Source organism: Tachysurus vachellii, chromosome 14 (assembly GCF_030014155.1).
Source record: "Tachysurus vachellii isolate PV-2020 chromosome 14, HZAU_Pvac_v1, whole genome shotgun sequence".
NCBI classification, from domain to species: Eukaryota; Metazoa; Chordata; class Actinopteri; order Siluriformes; family Bagridae; genus Tachysurus; species Tachysurus vachellii.
This window is the reverse complement of record NC_083473.1, coordinates 24421156-24437317: the sequence shown is the minus strand read 5'-3', so window position 1 is coordinate 24437317 and position 16162 is coordinate 24421156. Positions and strand designations below refer to the sequence as shown.

General features: G+C 38.5%; 1 protein-coding gene and 1 long non-coding RNA gene across 7 annotated transcripts in view; both read left to right on the top strand.

Moving 5' to 3' along the window:
• The window catches only part of LOC132857512 (uncharacterized), a 16844-nt gene extending 14280 nt beyond the window's left edge, over positions 1 to 2564 (top strand). For all 6 annotated transcript variants that reach the window (XR_009649547.1, XR_009649550.1, XR_009649551.1 and 3 more), the window contains 2 exons: positions 781 to 843; positions 1181 to 2564. This is a non-coding gene — a long non-coding RNA (uncharacterized LOC132857512). The remainder of the gene's footprint in view (positions 1 to 780; positions 844 to 1180) is intronic.
• A 2059-nt stretch (positions 2565 to 4623) lies between these two features.
• Positions 4624 to 15598, top strand: hsd17b12a (hydroxysteroid (17-beta) dehydrogenase 12a). The gene is made up of 11 exons (XM_060887368.1): positions 4624 to 4920; positions 10123 to 10169; positions 10523 to 10598; positions 12081 to 12188; positions 12378 to 12442; positions 12839 to 12883; positions 13046 to 13080; positions 13533 to 13614; positions 13751 to 13816; positions 13934 to 14083; positions 14388 to 15598. Exons 1-11 carry the CDS (start codon positions 4743 to 4745, stop codon positions 14493 to 14495), a joined length of 960 nt encoding a protein of 319 aa, XP_060743351.1. The 5' UTR covers positions 4624 to 4742; the 3' UTR covers positions 14496 to 15598.
• Positions 15599 to 16162: the final 564 nt, after the last annotated feature.

The following is a 16162-nucleotide window of genomic DNA, read 5'->3' as shown; positions in this document are numbered from 1 at the left end:
CACGAGTATGCCAACAATAATGTGTGTTTGTATCTGTGCCTTAGTGTCTGTACTGGTTGTAGCATCACTGGCAAAGTTTGGAGATGAAAGTGCTGATAATATGTAGGATTTAAAATATTGTAGAAAATACTCTTACAGAATGGCATTATTTAAAATGCATTTTACTTGACATTTTATTTTTACTGGAGCAAAACTGACTCTCATGATGTAGAAATATGTGTATTTACCATGCTGACTTTCTCGTTGTCCAGAGCAGATTTGAGAAATCATTGCTGGTTGTTTGCAGTGTTTATAAACAGAAATGGCATGACAGAGTGTTCAGTGTTCCTTTGTGCTCTTTGTGGCCTGAAAGTGTATGAAGTTTGATGTATTTGTATTTTGCATGAGAAGATGTAGTGTATATGCTGGTTATCATGACTCAGAATGTATACCGCAATATAAGGAAGCTGTAAGGTGCATATAGAATATCAGGAAAAGATAGTTTTTTTTAAATGTAACTGCAGTTTTATGTGTAAAATGCAATGTCATATACATTATGCATAAAATCATGAGATAATGTTACTACTTGTAAGGGAAATTAAATACAAGAGAGATGGAAATATTATTTTATATATTACTGAAACCTGTCGACGTGCTTAAAGAGGACATGCAGTGTTCTGTGTGTGTGTGTGTGTGTGTGTGTGTGTGTGTGTGTGTGCGCATGTGTATCTGTCATTTTTGTGCATATATAACATAAATATCTATTAGTTTGTATGTGTGTTTTTTTTATGTATAATGAAGGCCATGCTGAACAAAATCCAGTGGTTGTGTTTTTGCAGAAACCTAAAAAGAGGATATATGCAGGTACGTCCTGCATTATAAGGATCAGGAGCCTCTGACTCTATATATCATTTTGTCACTAAAACAGCTGTGCTATGAAAACATGACTGTAGAGAAGCAATTAAAATGTAATAGGTACAGAGTTATTTCTAACCCTAAATGTTAAACAGTTGCAGTCTCGAGTGTATAATGTGATGTTTACATTATGTTATGAAATGTGAAATTATAAGCAGATAATTATAAGTGTTCTGTTTGCTTGTTTTATTCATGAAATGAGAGATTATAATTCTTAAATGTAAGATTTGTCAAGCTGTAAATAGCAAACAACATTTTTTGACTCGTCAATTTTTCATCTGTACAGATGACCGTCTTGAACACTTGCATATGGATATGGATAACTGTCTTGAACACGTGCATATGGATATGGATAACTGTCTTGAACACGTGCATATGGATATGGATAACTGTCTTGAACACGTGCATATGGATATGGACCCTGTCTTGAACACATGCATATGGATATGGATAACTGCGCTGAAATTCACTTAGGATTATTCTATACACGTCGAGTGAAGCTGGTTAATTAAGGACAACTTTGACACCGTCAGGTATTTACGTCTCTGTCTCTATAGGGCTTGAGTTAGGAGCAGTTTGAAGACATTGAGAACGTTGCCATTTCCTGTCGTTTCTTGATACACATTATACGTGCAAAAATGTTTTAAATATATGAAAAAACCACAAAAAAATGTAATTAAAAAACAGAAAAAAATGTGTACAATTAAATTCTGAAGGATGGAGTTAAAGATTTGGCCCTCGGAGTTTGGCTTGTTAGAGCACGTTTGTCTGTACAGGGACTGTGTGTGTGTGTGTGGGGGGGGGGGGGGGTACTGGAAGCTCTCACACGTTGTTCTACACAATAATGTTGGTGAAAACGTGTAAATGGTTGTGGTATCTTTTTTCTCTTTAAAAAAGATGTAATGTCTGCAAATGTGTTTTATGTGAATACGTGGCTTTTTCTATGAAAGTATAGTAAAGAAGTCACGAGTTTTGTTTCTGAGATTTTGAGGCGCAGCAAAACAAACATTAGGTTGAAACTCACACAGTGTTTTGTACGGTTACAACGTCCACGGCTTACGATCAAATACATTCTCAGACATAGTGTAAGAATATTATTGAGAGACACGTAGACAATTAAAAATGTAATGCACAAAGCAGTCAAAAGCAGAAGAAAAATGAGAGCTGTGAAAACATCAATATTGGAGGTGAGGTGAGAGAGACTCAGGGCAAGGATGTATATGTGCATGTCTCCATCTTAAAATACTGAATGTCAATGATTTTATTTAACATAAAAATAAACAAGCGGCAACCTGTAGAAAAAGGCCAAGTCTGTATGGACAAGTCTGTGTGTCTCAACACACACTGATCCATGATGTGATCCAAAACTCAGCTACAGTATCAGTGTTTCTTTCATTATCATATTTGATTTATATATATATATATATATATATATATATATATATATGTATGTATGTATGTATAGAGAGAGAGAGAGAGAGAGAGAGAGAGAGAGAGAGAGAGAGAGACCATGCATCAATATACTTTAGAATATACAACTGAAATGGTGCTGTAACTGACCTGGTAAAGATGGTGCTGTAATAATGTCTTTATCTTTGCTGTTCTTTATATCTCATGCTGAGAAAAAATTGTAGCCAAATCGAGCACCGTACGTGATAATGTCCTGTTTATTGGAGGGTGTGTATAACATAATTGGATCATATATGTTATGTATTTTAAGTTTTTGTTTTATTTTGACAATTAAATTGTATTACTTCTTATTGTTTATCTTTATTGCTTCTTCTGTTATATTGTTTTAGCTGAAATAAATAAAGCTCTTATCTAATTGTGCACAGTGCTGCTTGTATTATTCACTTGTGACTCACTGTGTTAAGACTCACTGTGTTAAGGGTTTGAATCATCAGGTATTTTCCTATTGAGTTATTTGACCTGCTTTGGGGCAAAAACAGAATGTTAAAATAACTGTGAATTTCTACTGAAATAAAAAATATAATTTGAACTACAAAATAATTTAGTACAATAAAACTTTACATTTTTTGAACTAAGCACTATGTAAGAAATACGATTCCTTTATTAACATAAAAGTCTACAGCTTTCTCTGCTTAAATTTGACGTTAAATCTCAGGTGGTGTTGAGGGTCGTGAGAAAGGCGACAGAATGTTAGACAGAAACGCTGTGGTGTGAAACACAAGACCAAATTAATTACACATACATGCTGTAATTCTAACAGCGTTTAATATGCATGTTTCTTTGGCGTATGTAAAAGTCTCGTGTGGGTTTCACGTCACGTAACAGACCTCTTTTCCCCCCAAACGTGTTACTATCTCTGCCATGTTTATATAATTCCACTCAGACTCTTCCGTGTTTGTAAACGCACATCATCTCGCGAGGTTTCAGCAGAACTGCGTCTGGTAGTTGTAGTTTTTTCTATTCCTGGGGGGACGACGCTTTAGTCAGGATTATCATGGGTGTATATTTCTGCGAATGATAGACGAAAGAATAAATATAATTAAAAGCTATATTTTATGCAGTAATTTTCAGTCTGACATAAAATGAGTAGTTTTAGTTTAATCGGTCTACATTTCTGTGCATCCTATGAGTCATACATGAGACAGCACCACTGAATGAGTGTGAAGGGCATATAAAGGGCATACCTATATAAAGGGCATACATATATAAAGGGCATACCTATATAAAGGGCATACCTATATAAAGGGCATACATATATAAAGGGCATACATATATAAAGGGCATACATATATATAAAGGGCATACCTATATAAAGGGCATACCTATATAAAGGGCATACCTATATAAAGGGCATACATATATAAAGGGCATACATATATATAAAGGGCATACATATATAAAGGGCATACCTATATAAAGGGCATACCTATATAAAGGGCATACCTATATAAAGGGCATACATATATAAAGGGCATAGCTATATAAAGGGCATACATATATAAAGGGCATACCTATATAAAGGGCATACATATATAAAGGGCATACATATATATAAAGGGCATACCTATATAAAGGGCATACCTATATAAAGGGCATACCTATATAAAGGGCATACCTATATAAAGGGCATACATATATAAAGGGCATACATATATATAAAGGGCATACCTATATAAAGGGCATACCTATATAAAGGGCATACCTATATAAAGGGCATACCTATATAAAGGGCATACCTATATAAAGGGCATAGCTATATAAAGGGCATACATATATAAAGGGCATAGCTATATAAAGGGAATAGCTATATAAAGGGAATACATCTAACCGAATAGTCTCATCCTCACATTACACAGAAGGCGGAGAGCAAGATGTCGACTGACCAATAGGTAAAGAACTTCATTCATAAAAAAGTGGGGGTTGATAATCGAAAACGTGGATTTGGAGGTTTCATAATCCTGACCGAAACAGAAAACCTGTTCTGAATTACATCCAATGAAAGGGTCCAAATGGAGCGCGAGCGTAATGATTGTCCAATCGCTTTCGAAACCCATCCGCACAGGGCGGCGTCCTTCATACTCAAACTCCGATGAATGAGAAAGGAGCCTTTGTGACTGACGCCTGAATTCACCAAAGAGAAGCTAGTATCTGTTGGCGGACAAGAGTTTTACCCAATCCTAGGTGAATGTAGGCGTGTTCTGGCGGTGAAGGTGTAGGCAGGGGGTGTGCACTTCAATCTGGATAGACTAGTATGTTGAGGAGTTGTGGGGGTGTGATGCCACAACCTGCTTATAAAGGGGCTCGCACGTTGTGGCTCTAAATCAGTCCATATCGCCTCATTTTGTGGGTCAGACAGCACGTTCGCCCAGTCCTTACACATGGAGCTCTTTAACGTGGTGAAGATGCTTCAGCTTGTCGAGACTCCTCTCTACTGGGTCGGTGCAGTCACCACGGCCTCGCTGGCGTTGTGGTTCCTCTACCACATCATCTCCGGCTTCAGGATATGGGTTCTAGGAAATGGAGATTTGCTGTCACCCAAACTGGGTAAATGGGCAGGTGAGTTCAATTTATTAATTCCTTAGGAAACAATTAAGTAAGTTGAGCGACAAGCAAAGAATCAAATAGGAAATTTTGAAATAGAAGTGAAAACAGCTATGAATGAACTTCAGTGATTTAAAAAAAAATAACTTTGTTTAATGCCATTTAATAACATGTTTAATGAAAATCACACCGCAAACACGTGATATGCTGAATGTGTACTCATGAAGTTTTTGTCATTAGTATTGAAACTGACTGTAATTGACTAATGAGCTACCCAGTGTTCACACGTATGGTCCTTAAAGACGAGCCGAGAGTCTCAGGTTGACAGATTACGCCATGCCTCCATGGGCTGTGCGCAGATAATCGCAGGTTCTGACTCACTGAGATGAAGTCAGACTAAATCATGGCTGAAGATTATTTTATTTTTTTTGACACATCTCTTTATGCACTTTTTACGTGTGCGTCTTCTTTATCTTATAGTTGATAGACCTCTGTAATAAGGGTATAATCGTGTTTCACAGACTTTATATTTCTCTTCATTATCCTGTGTGTATCCTGCTCTTTGGTCTGCCCAGCCTGACCCACTTCTCCAGTTTCTCTGTGCACTGTCCTTCTAATAAAGGTTTTTCAATGCTATAGTATAGAAAAACAGCCAATCAATTGATATGATTCATGTGGCCAGATTTATTTCTTTCTTTATTTTTCCTTATTGACCGCACCAACTCCATTCATTTTTTTTTTTTGACCACATCTGCTGGTTCTGGCAACGTGACGCAGTTTAAAACGCCAATCCTAATTATAATGCGGGTCCATACCACGTGTGGCTTGTGTGGGTTGATGTCCTTGTCTGTAGATTTCAGGCACTATCAAATGTCCTTTAAAGGCTATGCACTGCACAGACAATTTAACTCAATAGCTGGTCAAATGGATATTGATTATAAAATGATACACGATCAATAAGCCCCTGCGACCGACCCCCGACCCCCAACCAACGCCAGACTTGGTCGTGCCCAAGAGCGCTGCTGAGAAACATTTCCTTTCTATTCGGTGCGCGTTACATTAGTCGCGTTTTGGGGTGATTGAGTCGGGCCACTCCCTGAAACGCTGAATCAGGCGACCAGTTTGACTCGTCCTGCATTCTTTTGAACATCACATCAGATCCTTGGCATCTTCAGCGCAGGTGAGCTGGAGGTGAATGAATGCATTTGGAAGGCGAAACGTTCCTCTTCCTGTCATTCCTGCAGCTCCAGTCCTGTCACTTTGAGCAACAGCCAGTTACAAGTTCTCAAATATTTCTCACAACTATGCTGCAGGACGTCTTGCGCAGACACATGGCACGTGGTATTCATATGTGGACATTACTGGATTAATCAGTTGTATTGTGGTACTTTTTTATTTTATATATATTTATATATACAAATTTCCTCAAACCGGATACTTGATTGCCAAACGGAGGGTGTTTCTTCTACATAAACTCATGCATCCAGACCAACAAGTTTCCCCTTCCTTACAGTTTTTACAGCATAGATTCACATGTCCTCAGTAGTCCTCCTAACTGTTGTACAGTACGAAGCTGTCATTTTCTCATATCATTTATTTACATTTTTTTTAAATGACTGTATTACTAAAATGAGTCATGTTTGCGCATTCGGAATGCAGCCTACTGAGCCATCAATGCTCCCTGTGATCAGGAGACCCCTGCTGTTCATTCGGAGTATTGCAGTGTAGCTGTGAGTCACAAACCGGTGTTTCAGGTGTAGCCTTGCTCCTCAGCAGCGTGCCAAGTTCATCTTTCACCCAGTCTACTTTTCTTCAAGTTGCTAGATTGAGTATTTATAGTATATTGAAAGCTCCACCCAAAAACGTTGTTCTTGTTGCTGGGGAGGTATCATGAAGGCTAAACATTCTGTGCTTTTCTTTGAAATATTTAACCATTTGAAATTAAATGTACGCAATTTAATGACCTTAAGAACCAATGGTGTACCTTTTTTAAAGCTTAAGATAAACTTGCACATAAAGATTTATAAAAAGAAATGTGTGTATTCTTCTAGTCCAGTTCTACTCCTTCCACCAGTTAACGTTGCATGTGTCCAAATGTTTGTATTGTTGTACAGGGTCATCTAAGACTAGTACTGTTTGTTTTCTGGAGGGAAGTAGTTACAGGCATCCGATCAGACTTCAGCCTACTGCTGACATTTTTAGAACACATTATTTTCCTCTCTCTACCTGAAACACAAATTATTATTTGTAAAAATTCTACAATACATGTGAACAAATTTAGCTTTTTTTTTTTTTCCCCCTTCAAAGCTTTCCTTATAGAAGCTAGAAAAGTTTTATAAATGATTTTACAGGTTTAGAGAACTAGACCAAATCCAGGACCAACTCTATAGTTTCTGAGTGCATTCCCATTCATGCCATGCAACAGCATATGTGAATGAAATGTATTCCCCTGTGTCTGAGCGAATGTCAACAGTGCACGTCTCTAGCTGCCTACTTGTGAATGTACTGGCACTGTGTTGTGAATGGGACTGGCTTCTGCTGTACGGTGCCAGTGCAGGCAGGAGGGCTGTGAGGTAACAGGGCCAGCCAGTGCAGAGAGTGTGTGGTGGGGGTTTGTGGGGGGAGGGGGGGTGGAGGGCGCTGGAGGCTAAAGAACCCAGTCATTCATGTGACCAACAAGCTCAATGCTGGGTCCTAAAGAGGGATGCTGGGTAAAATCTCAGCCCCTCCTCTTTTCTTTTCTATCTGAGCCTCCATTACACTCTCCCTCACCACTAGTCTTGTTTTCTCCCTTTCTGCCTCACTCACTTGCTCACTCTTGTTTGCCCTCCTAGACCCCTCCCTCCCTCCCTCTCTCTTCTCTTCTGTCACGACTCAGTCATTTTTATTTATATATATTCTGAAAAAGGGAGTCTTCCATCTGGCGTTCCCCTTTTGAAAGAAGTTTATGTATTTGCGTAAATACTTTCTGTTAAATTTCAACATGAATTCTCTATACATTTGTTATGCCACATCCCTAATTGTTAAAATATTTACCATGACTGGGCGTTTGCATCATTAGTGAAATGCACTTTATCCAGTCAATGTAATTAGTTCATTTTTCTGGATATCATCATCTGGGTCAAAAGTTTACATTACAAGCTGACTCAAAAATTAAATTTTTTTTTTTAAAATCTGAGCTGTTCTTTTGTCCTTGCTTTACTTGTTCCACAGACATGAATGGTGGCTCTTTTTCTTGATGAAGGATGGAATCTACCCTATAGGATGAACAATTCTGCCATTGATGCACAATTTATTTTGGTTATACTATTTTGGATTTAGTTATGAATAGGAACAAGAAAAGTGGAAGAACTATTGAATTTTTATTTTTAACTGTGACCTATTTTTGACTGTCAGGTTGTTTGATCCACCTTTTTATATAAGTAGCATAGCTATTTTGGGTGCTTTGCTGTGTAGCCTTTCTGCTGGCCATGTGACAGGTCTATTTAAAGCATGATGAGCTGCTTTTGGGAGGTGTGTGACTGGGTGTTTTTACATTCTGCAGAGCTACAGATGGACAAGCTTATTCAGTGAGGGGGGGAGGGGGGGTGGATGCGACAGATTGCATACCGTCAGCGTGGCCTGAGGGCGTAGGCCAAAGCTCTACCCTGTTTGTTAGATTCGAGATCAATTAAAATTTAGTTACAAGGTTTGTGTTTGTACACCACGAGCATATCGTTAAATGCTGAGGTAATTGAACCTTGCCATCGTTGTTGTGTTCTTTTTGGCCAAGTGGAAATGCCCTGTTGAATAGAGCAGTATTCTGCAGTAGGGCTTCGAGTGCTGTTCTGGCACTAATGTAGTGCAGCAAGCACTCTGGTGAGCTGGGTTGCTGGGGAAAGCAGAGAGTGGGTGGGGGTGGAGGGGATGGAGGGGGGTGGCATGTTGTTGGTATTCAGGTGCAGTGGCTGTTCCAGACACGGCAGCTATTTTTATTCACTGGTTTTTTGTTTTTTTTTTTTTTTTTTTTTTTAAGCCAAGGAAGCCGGGCCAGTGCGCCTGTGCACTGCTCGGACATACCGTACATGATGTTCAGGAAGAGAAGATCTGACCTCCGTCATGTTCGAGTGGGGGTGGGATTGAGAGAGGAAAAGAAGACTCTTTTTATCCTTTTTTTTTTTTTTTTTTTTTTTTTTTTAAAGGTTTAGTAGAGTCTTCAACTGCATCTGTCTTTTCTCCTCATGACAAATGGACACACACCTATGCATGCAGGTTGCAAAGTGGAATTTTTCAAGCATCAACATGCCAAGTATTCACAATGCAGGTTGTGTAGTTCCTCTCGATGGTGAAGGCAATGGATCCCTAAAGGAACACTGCTGTAATTTTTTTGTAATTCCTTTTCAAAACGTTATTAGCCCTGAGATCTGTCTCACCACAATGTATGTACTGATTCCACACGAGATTGATGCAACAGTGTTCTTAAATTGCCTTGTGTTTTCTGCACAGATTTGCTCTGCTGATGAGGTCTTATGAAGTGAAGCCCATTTGGGTTCCGCAGTTAAATTCTTAACGTTGGTTTAAAAATAGGTAGTTTCGAGTTCTCCCTCTTCATCCCTTTGACTTTACGCAGTCTCCCTCTCTTCTTGTTGCTATTTTTGGCAGTCCCTAGGATCCCTCCTCACCCCTCCTGTTCTGTTGGGCTTCATGAACGTCATCACTCGCTCTCTCACTCCCCCTCCCTCTCTCCCTCCCATGTTTCTGCTAGCCAACTTCCCTCCTCTGGCTTTGCTCTAGTGAATGGCTGCTGCCTTCTGCAAGTGTTAAAGCTTGCTATTATGTACAGGATAAGTAAATTATTATTATTATTATTTTATTTTTTTTTGTATTTTTTCTCCTTAATCTAAAAGCATCTAATTACATTATTTAAAATAAATAAATAAATAACAAGGATGAAAGATGCATCATGCACCAAAACTAATTTTGAGTTTCCTAACAGAAATAATAATGCCATGTTTTTCAGTATGTTGTAAAACTCTGTTCTAAAACTTAAACTGCATTAAAACCTGATTTTGTATCTCATCTTCTGAATCTGCAGCTAAGCAGCTTTGAGTTGGTGTGGACTTTTTACTATGTGGTGACTTCCATTGTGACCAGGCCTTACCATACTGCTGTAGAAAGGGTTCCAAAGTTGTGCATTTGTTTGATTATTTTTTTTTTTCGTTCCCCCTTGTTTTCCAGTTGTAACAGGAGCCACAGATGGAATTGGGAAATCCTATGCGGAGGAGGTAAGGATTCCTCTACTTATTTATTTCTCTCCCTTCATGGTAGGCACAGTGACTCATCACAAGAGATGGGTTTCTCTCTAAGACCATAGGAGGGAGGGCAACTACCTCTCTATTTACACATCAAGAAATGCTTCCAAGCATTGTTGAGCAACTCACTGAAGTTGTAAAACTGCATACTGTCCATTGTTCTTGTTATGAGAGCCTGCAATCGATTTACTAGATCTGTTAGGAGGAACAGAAAGTGAACCTTTTACACATTAATACGGTACATCATGCGGTATGTTATACTTGATCAAAAGTTTTTTTGGTTGTTTTTTTTTCCTGTGTAAAACTGACTCCTCTTTGCTTCTCAGCTTGCTCAACGAGGATTCTCCATAATGCTCATCAGTCGATCACAGGAGAAGCTAGACGATGTTGCCAAGTCCCTTGGTATGTATTTTGTGTTTGTGATGGTTAGTAAAGCGTAATTCTCTGTAAGCTGTCTTAATGAATTTGTTTTAAGGTAATTTATGCTGTACTGGAGGGGTATTATGAAAAGATCTGTGCATCTGTCTTTGGGCATCAGATGCCTTTGGTGCAGCTTTTTCAAAAGAGCTGATGGTTAGACCAAGTCATTTGTGCATTATGCTAGTTTAACTATTCAACATGTAAATTAAGATGCATAAGACTTTTTAGTTTAACGTGTTGCTGTACAAAGTCTTTCCAGAGCATCTCTGACTATATTTGTACAGGTAGGCCCATCCCATCACCACACATGCTTCCTCCTAATTCATCCCCACATGAACATTTTTGTTTGCTTTTGTCCCAATGCCACAAGCCCTTAAACATTTTTGCACTGTGAACATGAAGGATTCCGGTGCTTACAGGGAATGATTATGATGACTGACATTATGGAAATGTTCTGGGCTGGGAACATGGGGGGTAAGGGTGTGTGTGTGTGTGTGTGTGTGTGTGTATATATGTGTATATGCCCATTGATGTCGGCTCCCCTCCCCATCTCTGCCACCTGAATGAACACAGAATGTGTATGTATGAATGAGGACTTTACCTAGTGGGAAGATGCAATTCTTTCAAAGAATAATTAATACTGACTTTACATGATCATCCTGTTTTCACTGTGCAAAGCTTTCTTATTGACATGTTTTTTTATTTATCCTGAATCTATATTGGCTAAAGTACCTTGTTTTGCAGACTAACAGTTTTGTCCATATGTATTTATATCCATGCAGCAGTAAGGGGGGTGGGGGGGTTAATGGAAATGCACTCTGCAGCTACCTAGTCTGTCATAACCAGAGTCGTGCCAAAGGCACACCGGAAAGGGAAAGGGGGAGTTATGGGTAGTCACGAGCTGGGTCTCTCCCTGCAAAACCTGGCACTCTGCTCACGCCTCAACCAAATGCCTTGGCAGTGTGGGGGCTTGGAGTCACCAAGACCACTTTGCTACAGTCACGAAGCTATTTAAAGCTGGAGGCTGTCTCTTAAAATAGATTTCATATTTCCCGATGTAACAGTCTTATTAGATCCTAACTATCTCTCCATTGTGTCTTCTTAAATAAATGGTCTACAGTGTGGTGCATCAGTGGAATTTTCATCTCGTAGCTCCCTCGAATGGGGTTCAGACATGATTCTTTGGACAATGCATTCTAATTGCTGCAGTCACTTCAAACTGAAGTAGAGGATGGGTGTGGGAAGTTGCATCTAGCTCATTTCTTGGCACACAGCGCCCCCTGATGTCAAAGACTATGCAAAACATAGTGATTCCTTTTTAAAGTTATTTTTAGTGTTCACAAAATAATTACTTTAAATAGTCAACTTGAGTGATTTTTAGACCTTGCTTTAGAATTCATGACTGCTATTAAAACAACTCCTGACCTCAAATCTTATTGACGTTGAATGTTTTCTGCCACACAGAAAGTCTATATAATGTGGAGACGAAGACCCTTGCTGTGGATTTCGGTCAGATTGACATTTACCCCAAGATTGATGCTGCACTTACTGGGCTAGAAATAGGAGTCCTTGGTGAGAAACTTCTTACAATTAAGCTCCCATAGAATGAAGGTTGTATATTTTCAAGAGAAATTTTCCAGAATCTGTTTACTCTAGTAGATTTATTATTTTTATCCAATTATTAATTAAACCTGAATTGAACTTCCTAAATGTCATTCATTTTAATTTTGTTTGACTGTCAACTCCTTTTTGTTTTAACAGTAAACAATGTTGGCATTTCCTACTCTTACCCCGAGTTCTTCCTGCACATCCCTGACCTGAACAATGTGAGTATAATTTGGCCTTGTTCTCCATTATAAGTAACAGTTGACGGTTTTTGCATGACTAGCTTTTCAAAACCCATGTTACCTACCTACTCACCACCGTCGTCTTGTGTTTTTAATCTAAACAAAAATCCTTTGCCCGAAAGACGTCCAACCCTATTGCTTTCAGATCAGGTGAATGCGTCTGTTCTGCCTCGGTTACCTTTCTTTTCATTTTGCATCTAAACATATTGCATCTTGGCATACAATCTATTGCCTGTACAAGATTTTATAGATACGTAACCAGCTTGAGTTTCTACAGCAAGCAAATGGATAAATGTGTAGTTTGTAAATTTAAAGTTTATTTTAAACCACCACTGACTTGAAAATACGATTTACTGACCGTCTTTTTCTTTTTAGTTCATTAACACAATGATCAATGTCAACATAATTTCAGTGTGTCAGGTAAGTGTTTTAATTCAATTGTTTCATTCATTATAAAAATGTTTCAGTTCCTGGTTGAAATATTCTGGAAAATAGGAGGAAAATGTGTTGAAACATAACTGTATAAATTCTAGTTCTTTTGGATTTCTGGATCCTAATCTTCCTCCCATTTTGTCTCATCAGATGACTCGTCTGGTTTTGCCCAAAATGGAAGCTAGGTGAGTCCTGCGAATTTTCATTAAATTAAGATGAGAGACTTCATAGTAAAGTTGGAATTCCTTTAAAATCAGGAATAGGGAGGATTGTCACTACATGTGGATTAGTACACCTTGCCAATCTTTCTCTTACTTCTACTGATATGGCTTTCCACACTGGATGGCAAACGCCAGCTAGACTGATTTTAGAAGACTAGGTCATGTGCATCAGTAGGGCCAATCACAGTGCAGGGAAAATTCCATACAAATGGGACAAACCTCGGCTTGCTAAAACGCACTACTGCAGCTGCAGGGGTGCTGAAAGCAGGTACCATGGCAACACACAAAGAAACCATAATTGTGTGTGTGGTCTTTGTGTGTGTGTGTCAGAGAATTGATTCCTGTTTTAGTCCTCACTGGCTTTAATAGAAGTTCAGCTGGGCACAAAAAGATGTAACTCTTCCTGTCTATTTCAGAGCAAAAGGTGTCATTCTTAACATCTCCTCTGCTAGTGGCATGTACCCAGTTCCACTGCTCACTGTCTATTCCTCTACCAAGGTAAGCCTTAAACAATTATCTACTTGAATAAGTGTAATTTACAACATGGAGCATAATCTACAAATTGTATACTGCCATGTAGTACCATTTACCCTAAAAATGTAAATAAGTCAAATGTTGATTGCTTTAATTGTAGGCTTTTGTTGACTTCTTTTCCCGTGGACTTCAAGCAGAGTACAAGTGCAAAGGCATCATTATTCAGGTCAGAAATGTTTTAATTTACATTTAGTAGTTTTTTAAGCTCATTGACTTTAAGGGCCTTTTTGTTTCTGCTCTGACTTTTATTTAGGTTCTGTTCTAAATAATCCTTTATCTACAGAGTGTTCTGCCTTTCTTCGTGGCTACCAAAATGACGAAGATCAGGAAACCCACCCTGGACAAGCCAACTCCTGAGCGTTATGTAGCTGCTGAGCTAACTACTGTGGGGCTACAGGACCAGACTAATGGTTATTTCCCCCACGCAGTCATGGTAAGCACACAACGTCTTACGAGCATGCACACTGATTACAACTGCTTTAGGTTCATAACCTGTTATTTTGCATCATTAAAGGCACAGAAGTAATAGTTTCCCAAAAACCTGCTAGGTGGATTAGCTACACTGAAGTGAGTGTGTTCATGCACCCATGCATGGTTCTCTGATAGACTTGTCCCATCCAGCCTTGCCTTCATGCTCAGTGTTCCCAGAATAAACTCTAATTTCTTCATGCCATTGACTGGGTAAAAGGTGAATGAACAAATACTAATTTTCTCTTTTCTGTCTGTCCATTTTGCAGGGATGGTTGACCACTGTTTTAGTTCCCATCAAACTGGTCATTTACTTTGGCATGCGCATGAACAAGGCTCAGCGTGGCGGTTATCTCAGGAGAAGAAAGCTGCGGTAGCTTGTGGATGTTTAAAGGGAAATGACCAATCGCATCCAAATGTCCTTTCCTTCCTTTGGCTTAGCATGAGTATGACTGCCTGACCTTTTGTATCAGTGTTTGAGAAGTTCTGTGCTTTTGTACTGAATATCACTCTTTAGACAAGCCTCTTTTTTTTGTTCTTGTAAGAACTGCTGACCACAGATGTCACACTGACTAATGTTAAATGAAGTAGTTCAAACTGGGCTTTTAAATTGGTGAGTTTCTCTTTTGGCTTGTGTGATTTTTGGGAATGGGTGTAACTTGCAACCAGCAGTGTCTAAAGAGTGTTGTGTTGGTACCTAGAGGGCTGTTTTCACTGCTGTTCTAAGCAGACGGTATTTGAATGGCGATTGGGTTCATAAATGTGTTTTCCTGTGTATTGAAGCCACATGCGCACCTGATTACTAGCTCACTGATGCCAGTTCAATGTAATCTTTGTTTACAATAATGTATAAATTTCACTTTCTTTTCCTTCATTTTTGAAAGATCATATGAATAGTGACCTTTTTTTTAAACTTTTTTTTTTTTTTTTTTTTTTTTTTTTTTTTTTTTTAGTATTTATGAATGGTGGTGGATTTTTGGTGTTTTATACATGTTTACTAGATATCTGCAATGGTGCTTTTTATTATATTGAGCCATGATGGACACACTGTCAATCTTTCAGAATGATGTGCCTTACAAAAATGTATGGGGATTTGCTAACTGTTGATGGAGATCTCTACCAGCTGCTAATATCTCCAACTTGGCAATGCACTTACCTTTTTTTTTTTCATTCTTAGACCTTTTCACCAAAGAGTGAACTAAGCTAGATGAATAATACATTTTTTTGTGGGTTTTTTGTTGTTTTTTTATTTTAATGGGTCTTTCTATGGCCTATGTCTCTGACTTTCTGAACTAAAGTTAGTCAAATTAAAACACTCGTGTTTGACTCTTGCTAGTTGTATCACAGGGAAAACTTGAAATATTACATTCCAAAATAGTTAGGCATGAGTTATGATGTGTGCCTTTTGTTCCACCAAATCATGATTGTGTGTTAAACTTACAGCTTGTCTACTTTTGAATAAAGATGTGATTTTACTCTGGTCCATGGAAATGATCATTTTATTAATCCAGGAATTTTGTGTTTTCTTACTACTTTTTTTTTTTTTTTTTTTTTTTTCTTTGCTTTTCTTTTTTCTTTTCTTCTACCACCCCATCTCATCACCCCCACCCCCAACAGCTGAAGAACCCAATAGTTGAACAGTGTAATATGAACACTGTTTTCAGTGCTGAAAGACACACTGGGCCGAAACTAAGGGAAGAAAAGACACCGCTAAGTGTTTTCTCAGTTTTCTTGGTTTTGGTGTCAAGTAAAAGTATCCAGGCCAACTTGGGCCTGGTTAGCAACAGATGCTGCTGGGTTGCCCTGGGATTTTAATTCCTTTTAATCAATGACCCAGTAGCCTTAACAACTCAGACACTATTGTCCCTCAAAGACACCATTAATTCACAAATACTGTTTAACTTGCCAGCATATGTATGAGAAAACGGACAAGCCAGGTTAAAATTGTCCATTCAATTAGACTGATGCTCATATTATATGAAAGAATCTTCAGGGTTTTTAAGGTGGTAAAAAATGTCAGGAAGCAATCGGATTGTCAGCAACT

What these genes read in the sequence shown, in the direction of transcription:
- hsd17b12a (XM_060887368.1), top strand. Translation starts at nt 4,743, where the DNA reads ATGGAGCTCTTTAACGTGGTGAAGATGCTTCAGCTTGTCGAGACTCCT. An exon ending in GGAAATCCTATGCGGAGGAG is followed by an intron (nt 10,170 to 10,522) that starts GTAAGGATTCCT and finishes TTTGCTTCTCAG; the next exon opens with CTTGCTCAACGAGGATTCTC. An exon ending in CTGTCTATTCCTCTACCAAG is followed by an intron (nt 13,615 to 13,750) that starts GTAAGCCTTAAA and finishes CTTTAATTGTAG; the next exon opens with GCTTTTGTTGACTTCTTTTC.